The sequence below is a fragment of the Eretmochelys imbricata genome, chromosome 2 (genome assembly GCF_965152235.1).
Source record: "Eretmochelys imbricata isolate rEreImb1 chromosome 2, rEreImb1.hap1, whole genome shotgun sequence".
NCBI lineage: Eukaryota > Metazoa > Chordata > Testudines > Cheloniidae > Eretmochelys > Eretmochelys imbricata.
The window spans coordinates 249616948-249637786 of record NC_135573.1 but is presented as its reverse complement, the minus strand read 5'-3'; the positions used below and the strand labels follow the sequence as shown (position 1 = coordinate 249637786).

General features: G+C 42.0%; 1 protein-coding gene across 4 annotated transcripts in view; it reads left to right on the top strand.

Moving 5' to 3' along the window:
* The window catches only part of DNAJB6 (DnaJ heat shock protein family (Hsp40) member B6), a 97999-nt gene extending 86082 nt beyond the window's left edge, over positions 1-11917 (top strand). For 3 of the 4 annotated variants that reach the window (XM_077808361.1, XM_077808363.1, XM_077808364.1), the window contains 2 exons: positions 821-1021; positions 10238-11917. In XM_077808361.1, coding sequence (XP_077664487.1) covers positions 821-1021; positions 10238-10320 — 284 coding nt within the window. In that variant the 3' untranslated portion in view covers positions 10321-11917. Of the gene's footprint in view, positions 1-820; positions 1022-9871; positions 9899-10237 lie in introns of all 4 variants that reach the window. The other variant, XM_077808365.1, reaches the window with a different exon arrangement.
* Positions 11918-20839: the final 8922 nt, after the last annotated feature.

Here is a 20839-nt window from a genome sequence, read left to right as displayed (position 1 = left end):
TCTGCTTTATTGTATTGATGTTGCCACAACTAGTGCAGCAAGGCAAATTCACTTGAACTCCCATAGTGGTACGACTTTTTCTTATGTATTTTCCTGAACTCTTCATTTTATTTCCATCATGTTTCTTCTCTTCTCATGTGTGCGCATGCGTGCTCTTTCTCTCCCCCTTTCTCTTCAACCCTATTTCCTCCCTCCTGCTGATGTTTCCTCCCACTTCTTTCTTCGGTTTCAGAGTCTCAGTTCTCCTTCCTTCCTTCCTGAGAGCCAAATTCACCCTCTTCTCATCCCTGGAGTCAGCCTAACTGGACTCTTTCCCTCTTGGCAGTAGACTTTGCTTCTCTCTGCTGCAGTGCTTACCCCTTCTGTGGAGGCCTCAATCAGAGCTGTAGTGGGATGGCTTTTTCAGCTGCAGCAGGGGAAACCAGGAAAAAGCCCTTGATCAGTACAGTGGGGCTCAGCTTGTGTGCTCTGCTGCTCGGGCTCAAGTATTTTGATTGTCCACCAGAATCTGGCAGGGTGGGTCCACTGTAGTAAGATTCTGTGTGTGGAGGGGGGAAGGGGACATTCCCAGACTTTGTGCAGTAGCTCAGAGGACAGTAACATGGGCCAGTGGTAGAGAGTAATGTTATCCCTGTCTTTACCATGGAGAAACTGAGGCATGAAGAATTTAAATGGCTTGCTCAAGGCAACAGACTGAGTCTGTCAATACCAGGGTGTAACTTAGTGTTCCTGACTTCCAGCCTGATTTCCAGTTGTTTCAGGTTAAGCTAAAGCCTTGATGTGCTTCCAGCTCATTTCTCTTGACTTGTCTGCTTTTCAGGTGTGGCAGATGAGGAAGCTCTTGCTGAGGAGTGCAGCCGTAGAGGACAACAGGCCCTACCTTTCCAGTCTACCAATATCCGCCTCCCGAAGTCCCACAAGCCTGCCACTTTCCCCAAACATGCCTATCATAACGATGAGGTGGAAGAACAAGATAGAGCTCGGGTTACAAGCAGCTTGGAGACCCCTTTTTATACATCAGGTGTGCACATAAAGGTTAATGAGAAATGTATAGAAAATGACTCAGTTAGTCAAAAGAGAGAATCAAAAACCCAAGAAAGAAAGCATTGCTGTATACTGACATAATGCTAGCTCCCCAGCGGGTAACGAATGCCAGCTTGTGGGCTTTCATTCTGTACTAGCTGTGTCCCGCAATTCAGTCTAAATTCACAAATGTCCTGACTGTATAGGGCACATCCTCCAAAAGGGGGTGAGTATGACCCTGTAGGAATAGCAAAAAGTAATGCTATCAAAAAATATCCATGCCTTTTGCCTTTAAAGACCAGGAAGTCCTTAACTAATCACAGTGTGCTTTCATATTTATTTAAATAAACTGCTTGGTTTTCCTTCCCCATATGAGAATAAGTCCAGACTTCAGCAACTGAGTATTGTTTCTGGAAGTAGGAATTCCTTGAGGCCGAAGTCTACAGTGCAGCTGGGAGCAAGTCTCCTGGCCCAGGTAGACTTGTACTAGCATGCTAAAAGTAGCAGTGTGACCATTGTGGCTCGGGCTCTCCAGCTCCCTGGGTCTAAGCTTGAGTGGCTAGCCTAAGTCTCCATCAGCACTGCAACATCCACACTGCTATTTTTAGTATGCTTTCATGAATGAAGCTAGCACAGGTCTGTCTACCCAGGCTGGGAGGCTGGCTCCCAGTTGTAGCATGGATATACCAAAGGTGCTTTGCATGGATTGTGCATCTTGATATCTAGTGCTGAGAACTGAGCAGCCTCCAAAGGTAAATAAGGAAGCCCAACAATTGCCAGGGATACTTTTTGCCATAATTTTGACCATGTGATCCTGTCACCATCAGATTCTAGATCTGATTAGATCCCCCTGTATTCTTGCCTCCTGTAATATTTATGGCTACAATAAGTTTGGTAGCTAGGACAACAAAATCCATTTGACTACTTCAATTTGTCTGAATAGCAAGTCCTTGGCCATGCATAGAACCTGGCCCTGCTGTCCTCGGCACAATATAAGACAAAACCCCTATTAAAATTAGCTGGAGATTTGCCTACCCAAGGTCAGCAGATTTTAGTTGCTGAAAAAGACCCTTCATTTTGGCCATGTTGAAGCAGGCCCACTGCCATAGCTTTCAACAAGAGTTTTGCCTTAAGGAGCAAATGAACTTGAATAGGGCCTAGTAGAAGAGGTGATGACTCCCTAAAAATACCCAAGACATTGGCGGAAATATTTCTATTTATGGATCCGATTTCCCTGCTCATCAACACTGATGGACCAAAAAACCTATCTTAAGTGCCTCAGCTCCTGCTGTGTCTCCACCTATGATCCTCTGCTTGTGACATTGTCTTGCATGCAGCCCAAGAGATGTCAAACACAGAATTACTTTAGATTGGGAAATCGGCAGAAATGAGTGAATGTTTGAGAAACCTCCTTTTCCTGATCCTGGCATCCTGTAATCCCTGGGAGTTTTGCCTGCATAAGGACTGCAGAATCGGGCCTTTAATGTGTATATATGATGTAGCAAAAACTCTTCTAGGGATAAGTCTGAACCAAACCCTAGAGCTGAAGATCTGAAATGAATCTGGATTTGAATTGTGTGGCTGTCCCTGTGGCTGTGACTTCCCAAACCCTAGATCTGACCTTTGAGGGAATTCAGATTCCATTTCCTCTAACTGGAATGGGATCTGAACATTTTCTAAGCAGTATCCAAGTTTCTGACAAAACATTTGAATTTCCTTGTTGCAACCTTAACACCATTTACATAAAGTTTTTAGTTGCAAATCTCCTTACACCCCTATGTCCATTAGGCTGTAATTAAAGTTAGTCCCAAGTATATGTGCACACAGACCTAAACATGACTAATGTAACTATAGGTCACTGTCTGCTGTACAGAATCTTCTCATCTCTCATATAATCCCTTGCCACTTTTTTCATATTCATTCAACAGATGGAAGGACTTGGGGTGGGGGGGAATCCTGACTGATTAAAGTAAGTTTTTTGCCAGTGACTTCAGTGGGGTCAGGACTTCACTGTCATTCTGTAAGTATTTTACAGCTACTGCTTGTTCCCCTGGCAGACCATGATTGCCCAATAAGCTGTTTGTAGGTTTACATGATAGGATTCAAAGTTCAAAAAACACACAAAACCTCCCACCCTTCTCCATTAAGACTTTTTGTAATTGAAGTTTAAGCCAAGAATGCATTTCTTACCACTAGGTTATAAACCTCTGCATAATGAGCCTTTATGATAGGAAGTGGACTCTGTGTGCACCTGCTGCCCCTCACATCCTTGGTTATGCAGATGATCTCCACTCTGGCTGGGATCCCAGACATCAGTGTGGCAGCTACATCAATTGCTCTCATGGAAAAATGTTAAGAAACTATCTAATGTACTATTGGCATCTTTTAGAGCTTGATCCAAAGCCCATTGAAGTCAATGAAAGTTTTACCATTGACATCAATCAGCTTTGAAATGAGGAGGAGAAGCTAGCACAATGTTACCACCAACAAATGTCCATAGGCCACCAGTGGGACACAGACCACAGTTTAAGAACCACTGCTGCAGCACAACGCCTGAGATAAGACTAAGGTAAAATAATTTAGTTAACTATTTTTGTTGAAGCCAAATAACTTCAAACAATCTTCAAAAGTGAGATTAGATTTGTGGCCATTGTGCAAGATTGTTGCAAATTAAAAAAAAAAATCCGTGATAAGTGTGGTTGGGAGAAATTAAGTGCGAGTTTCCCATTCAGTGGGACAATTTGTAACCCAAATTATGTTCTGTTTGTGTGAAAGGTGTTGGGATGGAACAAATCTGCACTCACATTTTTATCAGCTTCTTGTTGCCTTCTTATAGAAATGTGTTAACTCTCACATTACTAATGATTTTTAGTGGATAGATGGCTTAGCTGCCTTTTAGAATACAGAAATCCATGTTGAAACCACATTTACCTCACAAATATCAAATGAGCTTATTCTGGTTATAGAACTGTTTGAAGTCCAAATACTCTCCAGGTATATCAGAGTTTGAACTTTAAAAAGCTGAGTTGCCTAGTGAAGTGGTTTAAATGTTTTATTGTTAAAAATAGTGTGTAAATAATACATATAAATTAAAAGTTCTTAACTTATAAATTAATACTGCAAGGTTTGTGTTTTCCCTTTTGAGTGATAAAGTATCCTGTATTAACCTATATCTTAAACCCTAATCCATTCATTACTTAACACCCATTTTCATCTGCTGGCATTATTGAAAACGAAACCATTTAAAAAACCTAGCTTAACTAATCTTGATCTAATTCTGGCATGGATTCCTCACGTGAGAAGTCAAGCTCCTAGAATTTACTGTATCCACAATGCAGTCTCTTTCTTTGCAAATATCATGAATTATGTTACTAAGTAGTAAAATCACCAAATAATGTTACCCCCAACTTATTACTCTCTAATTTACCAAGGTATTTCGATTCAGCTGTAGAATGGATGGAAAAATGTTTGGCAAGCTGCATGAGCAGAGTTGCTGGAGGGGTTTTTGGGAGGGTGGGGGAGGGGAAGAAGGTGGGAATGGAGACCTAACCCCAGGAATCTTTGGAAGGCAGGGGTAGAGCTGAATGAATACTCCCTAGCTGCTGCTAGACTGCATGTGATGTGGTAGCAGCTGCACTCCTCTGTGGGCAGAGGGTGGGAAAATTGGCCAGTGGATTTAGTCACTGGCTTGCTGCCTCCTGGCCTGGGCTCAAAGGGAGCTGTTTTCAGGCACTGCTCTCTTGCTTTCATGAGGGTGGCATCCCCTGCACAATTGTCCCCCATGGAGCACTATGTTGAGTCCCTTGTGCGGGTAGGGCTTCCTAAGCTGCATAGAATTGCAAGCTTCTGCTTGTCCAGGGTGAGTTTAAAAAAAAATAAATCGGAGTTTCTTCATTAGCAGTATCATCTTTGCAAAAGGCAGGCAAGTAGACTTTTTGTTCAGGTCATTACATTTTCATGGCAATTCTGCTAGGCTGACTGAAAAATAGGTAACCCGTAGCTTAGTTAAGAATGTAAAGGGAAGGCCTAAATAGGTGGTTAAAGCTTTTTTGCTTAAAAGCCTGTTTAACTTAAGTGACGCTAAATTACTTCAAAGGATGACGCTAGGTAAACTCAGCTTACAGATAAGGTGCAGCATTTGAGCAGTGAGGGTAGTGAACAATTGTAACAACTTACCGAGGGATAAAGTATGTTCACTATCAGTTGAAGTCTTTGAATAAAGATTGTCTTCCTAAATAATACACTATAGCTCAACAAAGTTATTGACTTAGTGCAAGAATTAGTGGGTGAAATTCTATGGCCTGTGTTATGCAGGTGGTTAAACACCCTCCTGGTGTTACAATGTCTCTCTGAATCAAATCATACCTAAATTATTGTTTGTGGTATAACTTATTAGAGGTGAGGGCTTTAATGGCTCATAGGAAGGTGTGAACAAAATAAAGTAATGATAACCTTCAAATCACACCTTGTTAGCATTTGATGAGTTTGGACTTAATCAAATATATTTTAAAGCATAATAGAAAATATTTTCTTTTTATAGGCCAATCGCCTCTGCCCCTCACACAGTCATATGTCAGCCTAGGAAGCCCTATGTGCAGAACTGAGCCACTGCTGTTTCACTTCATGGGGAGATGTTGTGCAGAGGGATTCCACCCTCATGAGAGTCTGAGAGCAGTACTTAAATGTCTCTCTCTCTCTGGGACTAGAGGCAGTGAGCCAGTGACTGAATCCATTGGCTAACCTTCCCACCCTCTGCCCACACAGGAGAGCAGCTGCTACCATACTTCAAGCAGGCTGTAGCAGCAGCCAGGGAGCAATGCTGCCAACCTGGAGCTGAGGAAAGCGTGATTCACATCCATACCCTGCCTCCCCGAGATTCTCTGTGGTAAAGCCAAAGTAAAAAGATCAGGATGTGTTCTTTTCTGCTGACCACAATGGGTTGGGGGGCAGGAAGAGGTAAAGAAGCTGCTCTAGGGGATGCACTTTGTACTAGTTACAGGCAGTGAAACCAGCCTGCTGAGTGTATTGTTCCTTATTGCTGGCTGCCAATCTACTTGGCATACTCTCCTCTCTGCGGGCTGAGGGGAGAGGGAATGGGGCTGCTCTCACCATCCCACAGTTCTGCTGTCTTAGCAGAGCAAAGGATTCAGCACCTCCTACTTTTGCCTCTCTTTTCCTCCTTCTCCCCCCCCCCCCACTTGATTCTATCAGGATGAAGAGGACCATAGGGGAGCTGGGTAGTAGTGCTCTCTGCAGGGCACTAGTATATTTAGGTAAACACTCTGTCCATACATCACTCCTTGTTGCTTCTCAAGGGTGTGATGTGCTTTGAAGCCCTAGACTAAATACATCTATCTCATGCCTTCTAGAGATTCAGAAACATTGTGTGCTCTGAAGCCCACTTAAATGGAGGACCCAGAGCATTGGAAAGACTAAAGTAAGAGGCAGCCTTGGACGCAGTGAAGAGGCTGCCAGATTTATTGATCCCTGATGGGAATGGGGGGAGGGGGGGTTGTTTGAAGTCAGAAAGCTTCAGTTTTACTTCAGTAGGTTTTAAGGATAAAACTGCTTTCACAGTCTTTTGAAGTCTTCCATTAGGTGGAAGCTTTGTGGAGAAGTGGGTACAGGTGGGGCATGAAGTAGAAAGGACAGGTGAGGAGATAGTGGCATGTAACCAAGGTTTCAGGTTCTAGAAATGGGTCACAGTTTGATGGTTACATTGGCTGGACTGCTTCACCTGGCTCTGTTTGTTTGTCAGTTGACAAAAGCAAGAAAGCACCAAGTTAGTGGCTGCCATCTGTCTTTAAATAGGCTTTGGGAAGCTCTGACAAACCACCTTTACAGCCTCTCTATCCATGTGTAATCTCTGTGTTGCAATACCTAACCTTTAGAAAAGTACCATGGTCACTTCGGGATGTGAGAATTTTATCTCTCCTCTCCTCCCCCTTGATCCCCCACAAAACAAACTATTTGACTGAAGAGAGACTGTAAAAACCCTGAGCCAATTTCACCAAATCTTGATTGTGTGACTTCTCATCTTGTTGGCTACTGACTGTCTCTGACTCTCCAGAGACAAATATTTTTCAAATTAATCAAATATTAACTAATGAAGCAGCAGTGTCGTCATTTCACCACGATTTGTAATCTGCCTGCCTGCTGTTAAATTCTGCTGCTTGGTCATTCAAATAACTTCATTTTCCATTGACTTTGGGGGCAATCTTGCATCCCATTGAAGATTACTAGATACACTTCAGTTGAGAAGGTCAGTGGGACTCTTTTTGTATAAGAGTTAAAGGGCTGAGCACCTTGTCTCATTAGGAGTTACTCTGTCTGTTTGGGGAAGATTCTCTGCGGTGCAAATGACCATAGCACCACTATCCGTGGAGCGACGTGGATTTATCCCAGCAGAGACTCTGGCCCACTTTGACGGGGGAGAAGGACTTCATCACAGAAGCTTAGAAATGGAGAAGACCCATTAGTCCTGTCTTTCCAGGAATGGTCCTTATTGTAGTGTTTTGGCAGTTTAGTTTTAAATGTCACTGTTTCCCGTGAGAGATCATTCCAGAGACTAGTCAGAGATCTTGCTGTCAGTCTCAGTTCCTTAGTACCCATCTATTCTAACATTTAGCGCTAGTTTTGGTCAATTATTTACGTAATGAAGCATATTGTATCCATATACAACAAGTTAACTTATATTGGATTGTCTGCATCCTGGTTAAGTGATATAGGGTTCCTTCCTATGTTTTTGAATGAGGATTTTTTTCTAAAAGCCATGTAGAATCAGTGTCACCTGTATGTAAAAGCCCCTTCAGAATTACTGACCTTCTTTTGTGAAGGGAAAATGAGAATTAGGGTGTAAATCATTAGGCTGTAATGGTTCTTTCAGAATATCATTGCTAACATAGTCATTAAACTGACTAGTTTGGAGTGGCTAATTATGCTATTGATTTTGCTTTTCTCATTAAAAGGGGAAATCTTGTGAATTCAGCCCATTGCTAACTGATTCTTTTTTATAGGAGATTCTTCGCCTGACCACCTTATTCTGCACTGTTTTCTCTCCTCTATTCTAAGAGGGCTGCTAGTGCCCTTCTGAGATAAGATCCCTCTGGTCTGTTGCATTCAGCTATAAGGCAACTCAAGGAGTTTTTACAATTGTAGGTCAAGTGCAGTTGGTGAAGGGGCTTGATTTTCAGAGTGAACTACTTTAATACATGAAGCAAAGTGTTGTTGATGGTGCTTCATTCTTAGGAGTAAGCACATGTTCAATAACCTGTGTCTGGTGGCAACATCTGTGGACATCAAGGTGGTATGGTGCGTTTGAATAGGAAAAGCTTAGTCAGTGTCTCCCCAAGTTCCACTCAGAACACTGCTGTTTTTTCTCATCCTTTAAATAGCAAAACTGGTTTCCTCTTTAACTTGCCCAGGCTAATAGCACATGGCAGAATATTAAATAAGGAGCACAGTTTCTTAAATCCTATGGTTACTAAGCATATATTATGAAATAATGCTGCTGTACACAGTGTAGGAGCTGAAATAATAGCCAAGGAACAAATTCACCATTGGCATAAATGGGTTCAACTCCAGCAAATTCAAAAGCTGTCTGCTGGTTCCTGAAGTGAATTTGGCCCAAAAGAATACTGTATCGTTCTGCTGACTTAAAGCTGGAAACTTTCCCTTAAGTACTGCAGTTGAGAGGTGGGCGAAACTCCCATTGATTTAAAGAGGCATTCTACTTTTAAGAGGACTTAAGGATAGAGCTCACAAGAGAGATTGTAAAGCACGATGGTTAATACTTACTTACTTAGCTCTTACTTAGTGCTTTTAATCAGTTGACCTCAAAGTACGCACACAGGTAGGGAAGTATCATTATTCACACTTTACAGATGAGGGAAACGGATTTAGAAATGAAGTGATCTGCTCATGATTACGTAGCAGTTAACTAGCAAAATCAGGATCAGAATAGTCTCCCCATTCCCAGTCTGGTGCTTTATCCTTCTTATCCCACTCTCCCTCTTCAACCCTATATCTGATATGTAGTGGTGAGACTTTGTTTTGTCTGCCCTGTCCACCAGATCATGCTGCTGCTCAGTGAAACAGTATTGCTGAGTTAGAAGCACGTTCTTTTTCTTAAAGCTTTGTGTAATAAATCTTGAAGGGAATTGTAAACATCAGTCTAAATCTATTGGTTTTAGTTCAGATTAGAATTAATAGAATTCATTAGACTTGAATGGAGATGGTTCTGTTTTCCATGGTGAGATGTACACAACAAAAGCCTGGGTAGACAGTTCCATTTTACCCAAAGTTTGAGAGGAAGCAGGTGGGTTCTGATACATGATTCTGGTTTTCACATCTCCCTTAAATGCATGGGATAGTGTGACCGTGACAGTTTTAGGGGTAGACAAGCAGGGCAGTCATCCCAGGCACTAACTTCTAGGCGGTGCCGTACTGCTTCGCCTTTTTGCTCCACTCTGGCTGCCCTCTTTTTCTTGGCTGGTGGAAGTGGGGCCAAAGGATTTTCCACCCTGGCTGATACAATGGCTAGGGCCACTCTTGCAGTGTGATCACATGGCCTGATGGAGAAATCAGGGAAAAAGCATATTAGGTGCTGCAAAAACAAAGACTTCATTTGCATATGCTCCTCTGAAGTGGAGCTAGATAGTTACTTGAGTTTATAAGTAGCTTAGTTCTGATATCTAATCCTTGTTCTCTTGCACAAGGCATACAATATAAATCCACCTAGTTTAGCTGATGAAGCATGCACAGACTGATGTTCGGCATACACAGTGGGCTCCAGTAAATGTTAACATATAGCAAATCGTTCTTACTCAAGATTATTTTCTATCCTTAGAATGAGGAAGACAGTGCAAGTACTATGGTAAGTTCAAATGCTGTGAATAGGCAATAGCACTGTCTGCATATACTCTAGGTTTATTTATTTTTGTGTCCATTTTGTAAGTTCTTTATTTTTGAGGCTCTTCCTGAATGGCTTTGAAGTTTTTTGATTGTTTTTACATCTTTCCAAACTTCAAAGATACCTAAGCTTTTTTTTCCTAGCTTTGTATTAGACTTAGTGAAACTGGTAACTAAAGAAACAAACCAAATTAGACCAAGTCTTCTTGAAAGAATATCTAAACCATTCAGAGAATGTGTACATTTATAAAGGAAAAGTCAATTGAATATTATGAACTGTGTTTTACAAGCCATATCTCCTCAGGACATAAAGAAGGCAGCAAGAGGAGGAAGCAGAAGCAGAGAGAGGAACAGAAGAAGAAGAAGCCAACCAAAGGGAATCACTAAAATGGACTCCTCCGATATTCAGTACCTTTACAATGATACCATATGTTGTTGTTACATTTGAGCACACTTTTTTTGTGTATATTTTATTTTGATTGTATACACTCTTAGTAAGGAAGAGGACTCGTGTTTAAAACTACACTAAAATTGCACTGTATTACCCTTTAGCAGCACAGAGTGGCTTTTTTGCCAGTCAGACTGGGGACTTCAAAGTAGGCTGATCTTGGTTAGAGGTGCATTGTGTTTGAAACTTGGAAAATCTTGCAGAATCACTTACTTCTTCCTTCCCGGCAACTAGATCTACTGTAGTCTTGTGTTTTCCTCTAGGATATAAGGGGTTGTAACAATGTCTCTTTTAGGTCTACTCCTTCTGGTATCCTCAGGCCTGTTAACATATCTGAGTTAAACCTTGATCCTATTCCTATTGAAATCAATAGAAGCTTTCCCATTGACTTCGGTGAGAGTAGGACTAAGCCTTTAGAAACTAGTTTTAAGAAACAATCTAGTAATAAGTATGTAAACTTCATAATTGCATTTTACATTAACTTTTTTCTAACCTAGGCAGAAAAAATTATTTCTGTTATGATGATTTAAATATGCTGTCACATTTATGTTGCATTTTGAAGTTACATCTGGTGATTTAAGAAAGCCAGTGTGATTCTGGTCTCCTGTAAATATTCATACTGATTCATTATGCATGGTAGACTCCTGGTGAGTCACTGAGTGAAATCATTCCTTGTATTTTTCATCATTTTCAATTTCTACAAAGTCTCTCCAGACAAATTATCTAAATGTTAATTTACTTTAAATTTACACTTGATTTCTGCAGAGTGATTTCAGATCCTGAACACGTTTTCAGGTTCCATATGATTCTAGCAAGTAATTCTTTGCAGAAATATATATCTAGAATGTCAGTCACACATGAGGAAAGTATATTTTACAACAGTTATATGGCAGGACTAAACTTTTAAGTTTGGAAACATTTTCCTCACTTTAAAAGAAATATTTTGAGTCTGGCAAGATTGCTTCCTTGCTTCCCATAATTGTTCTATGTGCATGTCACACTGCTTCTCCTAACCTTTTAACTGAGCACTAAGTAGAATCTTTCTATTGTCTTAACTACTTTCCTGCATGTTCCTTGCCAGTGGGTTGCCTTTTCTCTTTAACCTATGAATACTAGTTATCAGACATGTTTTCATTTTGTTCTTTTGTCTCTGCTCTTTTTGCTTTTATGTTGGTGATGTAACTGACTTAAACCTGGCACTGTTGGAAACCCAAATTTCCTGGAGAAATTCACTCACCTTGGTATTTACAAAATGTAGCAATGCACACGATGTAAAGAAGATGCTAAAGAGAAGTAAAATCTGCTGTTCTAGAATGACTGTTAAAATATGAGAAATCTTGGTAATCTACAATATTTGGATGGTTTAGCATATGATGCTTGCATTAGGAAAATGTAACCGTATGCAGATTGTTAGGGTACTTAAATTAGGTTTATCTGAAATTTAAGATTGAGAACAGTTTTTGTTTGTCACTTAAGTACCACTTAATTGTTTTGTGCGGTGTTACTAATATTTAAAAATAAAGACAATTCTCTTTATTCTTTGTCATTTTTAACTATAAAAAATAGTTGTGTTCTGACATCAGTTTGCTATACCTGTATTAAGCATCAGGGTACTAAAGAAAATGAAGGCTATACATTCACAAGACGTTCAAGTACCCACAAGGATTGGTTTTTTAGCAAAGATTAACAGTATACTGTATATTTGTACATGCTACAGTGGGAACACAGTGTTAATTCTAGTTTTAGAGAGTATCATTTCCAAAGAGATTCCCTACACTTAAAATAGTTAATACTGCTAAAACTAGAAATATTGCAGAGTTCATTCTGATGGAAATGCACCTGCTGTAAGCATGGCATTCATATTAACACCACATGATTACTTTGAATTCAGCTATTCTGTGGGATTTTGGAGATTGTTCCATTTGGGGATTTCTTTTGTTTTTGGAAAAATCGCCCCACAACACACTTTGAGATTCTTTCAAATGGTGAGTACTAATGGCTTACACGTGAACGTTACAGTAACAGAAGGGTGACAAGAAGAGGTAACAATAGTTACTGCATCATTATTTAAGAAAAGTTTTCATGAGTATTTCAAATGCTGGCTGCAGGATGGGTGGGTTGGTGGGGGTGTATGAGAGAGAGAGAGAGAAAATTCTTAAGAAGTTGCATGGCACGTGTGATATTCCCCTCTGGTGTTATCTGGACCGGTGATCTTCTAGGCCACTCCAATCCTTGACTCTGGGAGCCAGTCTTACCCTGCTCTGCTTTGAGAACCCCCACTCCTGGGCTGTTCATGCAAAGCCTCTGGCATGTAAGCTGCTCCCAGCTAGTTGCAAGCGAATGACACTAGCCAATATATCCGGTCCCAGACACAATCCTAGGCACCTCCATCTTGCAGTGTCCAGTTATGCCCGCTGGATGCTGCAAGCTTATGAGTTCGTCAATTTAACAAAGAAATTGACATGTACCAGGCTTTCTCCCAGGGGGGAGTCTCTGACATGCTTCAAACCAAACACACTGCTTCAGGTAGAATAAACTGATTTATTGACTATAAAGATAGATTTTAAGTCAAAGCATAACAAGTCAGAGTGGTTACCAAAAGAAAATATAAGTACGCAGTCTAAACTCTCAACCCATTAGACTGGGCAGCAACTAGATAAAGGAGTTTTTCTCACCCCACTGGATATTGCAGTCCTTAATATACAGGTTTGTTCCTTAAACCTAGGCCAATCTCCTGTGTTGGAGTCTTGTATTCTTCTCAGTGTCTTGGTTGCTTGCAGCATAGGTGGGGGAAGGAAAAGGGCCCAGTATGTGTCCACTCTGTCTTTTATTCCCTCAGTCCATGTGCTTGTAGGACTAGGACACAAGTCCAGGCATGTCTGGAGGGCATTGCTGAGTCTCTCCAAGCAAGGTTGAGCAATTCCTCTGGTGTGGCCTCATGCAGGTGAGTCATTGCCAGTTTACAGCATGCTTTAGTGACAACCATAAAATACAATTCTCTAACTTCATGTGCATTAATGATACACACACATGGATAGAGAATGACTTTCAGCAGATCGTAACCTTTCCCTTGATACCTTACAAGGCATGCTTTATATGTAAGATCACGTTTATATGTAAATGAGGAATATGGGGACTACAGCATGCTCCCCTGAGGTACAGAGCGTGTCAGCATGCCCTTGGTGGTTAGCTGTAAAACTGAAAGGACTGAGCTCTTGCCTATGCTTCAGCATAAATGTAGGCTCAAGTGCAGGAAAGGGGAGTGCATTTAAGTGCAAAGTAGAAAAGACTTGCTGCATCCCACAGCCCTTCCTAAACCTAGGGAGGGGTTTTCTTGCCTAGTGCCGGGCCACTGGGATTCCATGACTCCAGCCAACAATACATCCTCTGCTCCAAGGGCTGCTTGATGTTCGGTCAGTTGGGAGATTGGGCAGCACTTGATCTTAGCAGAACGGTCTCAGCAAATGTTTCTGCTACAGGGCAGGGGCATATTTCCCAAATTAACTTCCAGTGTTGGGTGATCGGTGTTGCTGCCTTCAGCTGTGCGTTCACTTGTTTGAATTGGCTGAGTGTTGTGAAGACTCATTACACTGACTCAAATAAGTCAGTTTTATTTTGGTCACCATGGAAGCCCCTACCGAGGCTCCCCTCCTTGCTTCCCTTTTGCAGGAAGAGTTCGTGACCTTTCTGTGGATTCGGAATGTACTGTGTGTTTCTAAAGATGCCACTTTCACATTTTTCTTATGGAAAAGGCTATTGTTGGAGAAGTCAGATACCTAAAGACATGCAACATATATCCCCTACCTGTAACGTAAAATGAAGATTGATCTACATTGCCTTTTTCCAAACTATTTCTTAAATTCATAACTGCTGTGACCCACCTGCCCTCCACCATGGATTTCAGGATACCTACCGCCCGATTCGAGCATGCATTTGGTCTCTGAGTCTGAGACTTGGTTAATTATTACATTTAATGCCCAGTGTTTTTCTCCCTGGCATGTTTCTACATCTCTAATTGCACTTTAATTCTCCAGTCTGATCCTCCTGAATCTGAGAAATAGATAATCTAAATGAGTATGATAGCTGCATTTCAGATCTTGGTTCCTATCATTTGATACACAATCCTCTGCAGGCAGTCTTAATCTTTTATCACATTGCTTTGTGCACAATTTAGTTTTACTTCCCATGTTTTCCTCTATATTGACTCTTTTCCCTTCTCTTTGACTCTTGCATTGGGGCAGAAAACAGAACAAACTAATAATGGCACTTTACAGTTTCCAAACAGGGTGTTGTGGGGATCAGGTAAATTGAATTATCCCGCTTTTCTGACAGATGAGTTAAACAGTTTTAAGTGATTTCTCAAGGCCATCCATGAGTCAATGTGGGAGCTCCACTCATGGCTCTTACTGGAATTCTCAGGCCACTAATCATGCTGCCTGTCAGTCTAGTTTTAGGAGTCACTGGGTAAGGAAAGGAAGCTGCCTTCACATTTCTAGATTTGGCTGCTTAAATTGGGCACCTCAGTCCCCAGCAGGGGCACAAGAGTAGGTACCTAGGTCTGAAACTGCAGCAAATTCAATTGTCCTGTGTGAGCTTAGTTCAGTTTCTCATTCTTCTTCTAACCCCTTTTCTATGAGAAATCTTTAACTTTTTAATGTCAGATTTGTAAGGTATCCCGTTGGTCATCAGTGACTTTAGCACCCTCTCCTCATTTAATATTACATCCTGAAACAATATTGAGATGAGCCAACTGCCCCCATTCCTCTCAGGGGAGCAGTGTTGACTCTGAAACCTAATAGCAAATATGTCCCTGTCCACGTTAATTATTTAACTGATCATCGTTTAAGAAGAAACTTCCAGATGTGCTTATCCTGAACTGTCTCCCATACCTCTGTTGCTGCCAACAGCTTCAGCTGTCTCCATCCAACTGCCAAAACTTCTTGCTTCCCCTGTGCCAATTTCTACACTAGGACTGTGCAACTATGAAAATCTTTGCCATGTGCAAAGCTGAAAATGCTTTATTTAAATGTATCCAAAATGACATGGACTATTGTATTGCATATATTCATCTTCCTATTTAATTCAGAAAACTGCAATAGTTTTAACTTTAAATGAGGATGCAGAATGTCTAGCCAGCCACAGTGGAGCACAAGGGAGTGGGGGTGTGGGGCCTCTTGCTGCATAGTTTGGGTCCCATGAAGTACATGGGACTTTGTGACATTTGATGGGAACAACCTGCCCTCTGTCTTGTACTCTCAAACAAGACATGGATCCTGGCTTTAGCAGCCCCTGATGAGTCACAAGTTTATCAGCTGTTTTTTGGGGTTCAATATATATTTGACATGTGCTGTACACTGACCTGAAGCATAGCTCTGCCTAGATAACATTTCTCTGATCCTTTGTTTCCTTCAGTAGAAACTCATATGTATTTTGCTAAAGAACCATGACAGAGTTCCCTTCCCAGACCTGAAGAGGAGCTCTGGATAAGCTCAAAAGCTCGTCTTTCTCACCAGCAGAAACTGGTCCAATAAAAAATATTACCTCACCTACTTTGTCTCTACTAAAGAACATGCTCTTTATCCTTTGAAAGCAGCTGCACTCTATACTAAAGTTCTATATAACAAGAAGCAGAAATGGGCTGGATGTGGCTGTCGGGTGTGCACACTAATGTGAGTAACCTGCAGTAAAGGTGGGTTGGTTGGAACCTTTTGCATTGTCAGGGTGTTTGCTGCCTGTGTCTCCAATGACAAACGGGCAGTTAGAGGCACTGAAACATGCCCCGCTGTTGTAAGCTGTGTATTGCCCCCGTGTTGGCTATTTATGTAGTGTTTCCAATGCTGTAGTTGGAATTTGAGGCTGTCCAAATAAGCACAGAACCTATTAACAGCACTGACTAATTTAACAAATGCTCCACACCAATTAGAGACGGGAAGTGGAGAATGGTGTATCTAACTGGAACTACAGGGGCTCCAGGGAATTTAAGAAAGCAGACTGAAATTGTAGCATTGGCTAACGCCTCAACTCTTACAAATACGCCATGGGACTCCGTCATAACCACAAATGATCAGGAGCTTTGGTTTTTCACATCTCGTACAAAAGCTGATACCCTCATTACACAATTTGCACTTCCCCCATTCCTCAAAAACACTACGTTGGGTATTCCTTCACTGCTGACTTGGAGCACCACCTACTGATTTATGAACATCACCTCCTGCAGCATCTAAAGGCTCCTTAAATGTCTCACATGTGGTGTTGGCCAAGTATCTCCTTGCTCAGCTCGAGTGCTGACAGTCACAGCACAAGGCATACAAAGTAAATATTCTTTAATAGGTAATGTGAAAAATGCCAGCCTGGTTGATCCTAGGAAATAAAGGGTTATGACTATGAGAACTACCTCTGGGACTGTCAGGTCTAATAATCCTTGGAAAGGTTACTTGTTCCTTCTTTTGGAATGTCCATTTATGCAGCTGTCTCATCAGAGAGGCAATACTTGGAATGCTAACTAGCAAGCATTGCTATTGCTTCCCGAATTTCTGTTGAGCTATGGGTACAGAAATGACAGTAGTGCTGTCACTTCCAAGGAACATTAGGCCAATTTAGTAGCCTTTTTATCCAGCCTACATTGGTAGTTGTTAACTGAAGTGATCTGGCCATGCCATTCCCCTGTGTGTGTTGGCTATTGCCCCACTGGATTTCAGGGCTGCCTGCTTCACCTGGCAGCCCCCCTGGAGAGGCTGAAGGAGAAGTGGCCGGACTACAGACCTAGTTTCCTAGAAAAGCAAGGGTCTGTGGGGAAGATATGGAAAGCAGGGGGAAGGGCCAAGAGACTGAGCTTAATTTCCACTCCTGAATTGCAGAAGTATTTGTCTATTTGGCATCCAGATCCAAAAGCCAAAGGTGATTCCAAGAGCTGCCGTTTTCAGAAGGTGTTTCAGTCTGAAGTTCTGCTTCTGATCCATCTCTAGTTTAGTTTAAATATAGTTTTGCCTAGCATAGCTTCAATTCTAGTGCAGACTGGCCTAATGCTCTGGGGAGGTTTCTGAATGTAACGGGGGAAAAAAAAAAAAACCCCACCAGATTTAATATTCCATGTTGCGGTTGTAAAATGGTGGGGTTTGACTTTTGGGTTGAAAAATGTATGAATGCACAGCTGAACCATGGCCTTTTTTTGGTGGATGACATTGGTTTTTTTTTCTTCCCCCTCAAATCAACAAGATGACGTTTTCCTCAGAACAACTCCTTTTTCCCATCATGAGTGCTTAGGAAAACATTGTTCAGCCAGTATGTTCTGTCACATTAAGGGATGGAATGTGACTGACTCACTCGTATCATGTTCTATCTAGTATCATGTTTTATTGTGGTGCGTCAGCTGACAAAGCTGGAACAATTCAACCAACCCCAGTTATGAAACAAATATGCCAAAATGACTAGATATTTCCTATGCTACTAAGTGAATTTTTTGCTCTGCATGGTTAGCAAGTTAAATAAAAGATTGTTTAACAATGGTCTACCTCACACACTTTTCCCATCTGCATGTGTAAAGGCCCCTCGTCAGCTAGAATTCACCTTTCTTAGGATCTGAGTCATCCAAATTAAAATGTGTCCATTTGCATGTCCGAAAGTGGGCCAGGTTGCCTCTGTTTATTAAAGGCTTGCTTTATGCCCATTCCTCTGACTAAAATGAACAGGATTTGACCCTAGGAGAAGGCACTCATCTTTACAGTGCTGTTCCAAATGTCCTACGCCATGTATGACTTCATTTGTTTTTCCTGCGTATCTTAGAGTTTAAAGCCCCATTTAAAATATTAGTGTCAAATTCAGAAAATCAAAGGAGTTGCCCAAAGGGCTAAAGCTGGCTTGGTATCTTATAGTCTGGTTCGGGAAGTGGAAGAAACTCAAACCGGGAAAGAGTTTTCTAGGCATGCTTTGCATTTACATGGCTGCTGGCCACAATGCTTAGAGAGGGTGCACACATGCTGATGCATGCCATACATACGGCTGTACAAAGTAGTGTGGCCCACTGGAGTGTCCGACTTTGGACCTGGGCTCTATTCCTGCCTCTACCCTGATATTCTGGGAGACTTTCAGCAAGATGTTTTGCCTTTGTGCAATGCAATGTATTTGCCATGATGGCATATGCAAAGAGCTGGTTACACTTGTGCATGCATTTCTTGAACATTTAAATGTGTGTGGCTAACTTGGCGAATAAGCATATGTATACCAAATTCCAGCCCAGATTATATTTGATTTTGAATGTGAGTGAATTCAGTACTAGCGCCAATGTTATTAATCCCTCGCTTTCACAAGACCAAGGCAGGTATGAAGCAAGTTTCTCCTGCTCTAGCTCTGCTACTACATCCTATTGCTGATTTTCAGCACTCCGTGCTCTTCCAGCCCTAGGTTTCACTGAGGTAGAAATTGCCAATCCTGCCACATGCCCTGTGGAGTTGATAAATGAAGACATGGGGTGGGGACAATTCGATTAATTTTTGCAGCAGTTTGAACTCCCCCCTCCAGAGACGAAAAGTTCAGTCCATTAACCCATTGCGACTCCTGTCTAAGGAGAATAAGGACAGGTGGCTAAAGATCCTGAAAAATGAGGTGTTGGGGGAGGGCCTGGCTAATGGAAGGGTTGACAGACCTTTTGTGGCGTGTCTCCTACGTCATTCCGTAATTCCTTTTAATTTTTGATCTCTGGTTTCCCCTTGATCAATAACATTCATCCTACTCAGTGAACAAACTTAATTTTTCGTTTTAGGAAACAAAAATGACGGTTGCTCTGACTGGCTCCTCTTACGAATTGACACTGCCTGGCCGGAAACAAGGACTCTTCCTGTTGTTCAGAAAGTGAACCTGATGTATGAGAGCAGCAACAAATAGCTGTCTGTGTCTTACAATCATGGCATGCGCTTTACTGGAATAATGTCATTACCTGTGATAAAGAGGGAGGCACAGCTGTTTAGCACAGCACAGATGCAGCATTTTTGGTTACAATTCAGATTTTATTAAGAGAACTTTAAATGACAGAAATAAACCTCATCTGTAGTTTTAAGGACTTGTTCCAACATGGCCCATGAAGCCAAGAGTTATGGGCAGGAAAGGGAGTACAGGGGGTATCTGCTGCTCCTGTATCAATGGGAGTGTGGCTGACCAGCCAGAAGAATGCTCCTGCCTAGTAGCAGGAGTTTGGGCTGAGGAGGAGGGACACATACCTAAGGACATCCATAAGCATGACTGAATGCCTAGAATTAGCCATTAGGCCTGGATCTTGCTAATCCTTCGGGTGGAAGTTCCAGTTCTTCAAGTGCTTGCTCATGTCCTTCAACTTAGGTGTGTGTGCTCACCACTTGCACTGGTGCCGGAAGTCTTTTCCCTCAGCAGTATCCGGAGGGGACCGTCTCCCGCGCCCCCCACCCCACCCTCAGTTCCTCCTTGCTGCCGGTGACGATGCTGGAACTCTTGCTGCTTCAGCTAGTGCTGTTGCTTTCTCGTTTGTACGAACTCAGTAATTCTTTTATTATAGTGTATATAGTTTTCTGTTAGTGTTATTAATTCCCTTAGCTATAGTTAGAGACTTTGTAGGTCCTGAATGGGACTTTGCCTTGGGATGGAGCATGCTCCGTTCATAGAATATCAGGGTTGGAAGGGACCTCAGGAGGTCATCTAGGCCAACCCCCTGCTCAAAGCAGGACCAATCCCCAACTAAATCATCCCAGCCAGGGCTTTGTCAAGCCTGACCTTAAAAACTTCTAAGGAAGGAGATTCCACCACCTCCCTAGGTAACGCATTCCAGTGTTTCACCACCCTCCTAGTGAAAAAGTTTTTCCTAATATCCAACCTAAGCCTTCCCCACTGCAACTTGAGACCATTACTCGTCATTTTGCCATCTGGTACCACTGAGAACAGTCTAGCTCCATCCTCTTTGGAACCCCCTTTCAGGTAGTTGAAAGCAGCTATCAAAGCCCCCCTCATTCTTCTCTGCTGCAGACTAAAGAATCCCAGTTCCCTCAGCCTCTCCTCAAAAGTCGTGTGCTCCAGCCCCCTAATCATTTTTGTTGCCCTCCACTGGACGTTTTCCAATTTTTCCACATCCTTGTATTGTGGGGCCCAAAACTGGACACATTACTCCAGATGAGGCTTCACCAGTGTCGAATAGAGGGGAATGATCATGTCCCTCGATCCGCCAGCAATGCTCCTACTTATACAGGCCAAAATGCCGTTAGCCTTCTTAGCAACAAGGGCAAACTGTGGACTCATATCCAGCTTCTTGTCCACTGTAACCCCTAGGTCAGGGGTCGGCAACCTTTCAGAAGTGGTGTGTTGAGTCTTCATTTATTCACTCTAATGTAAGGTTTCGCATGCCAGTAATACATTTTAAAGTGTTTAGAAGGTGTCTTTCTATAAGTCTATTATAAAACTAAACTATTGTTGTATGTAAAGTAAATAAGGTTTTTTAAA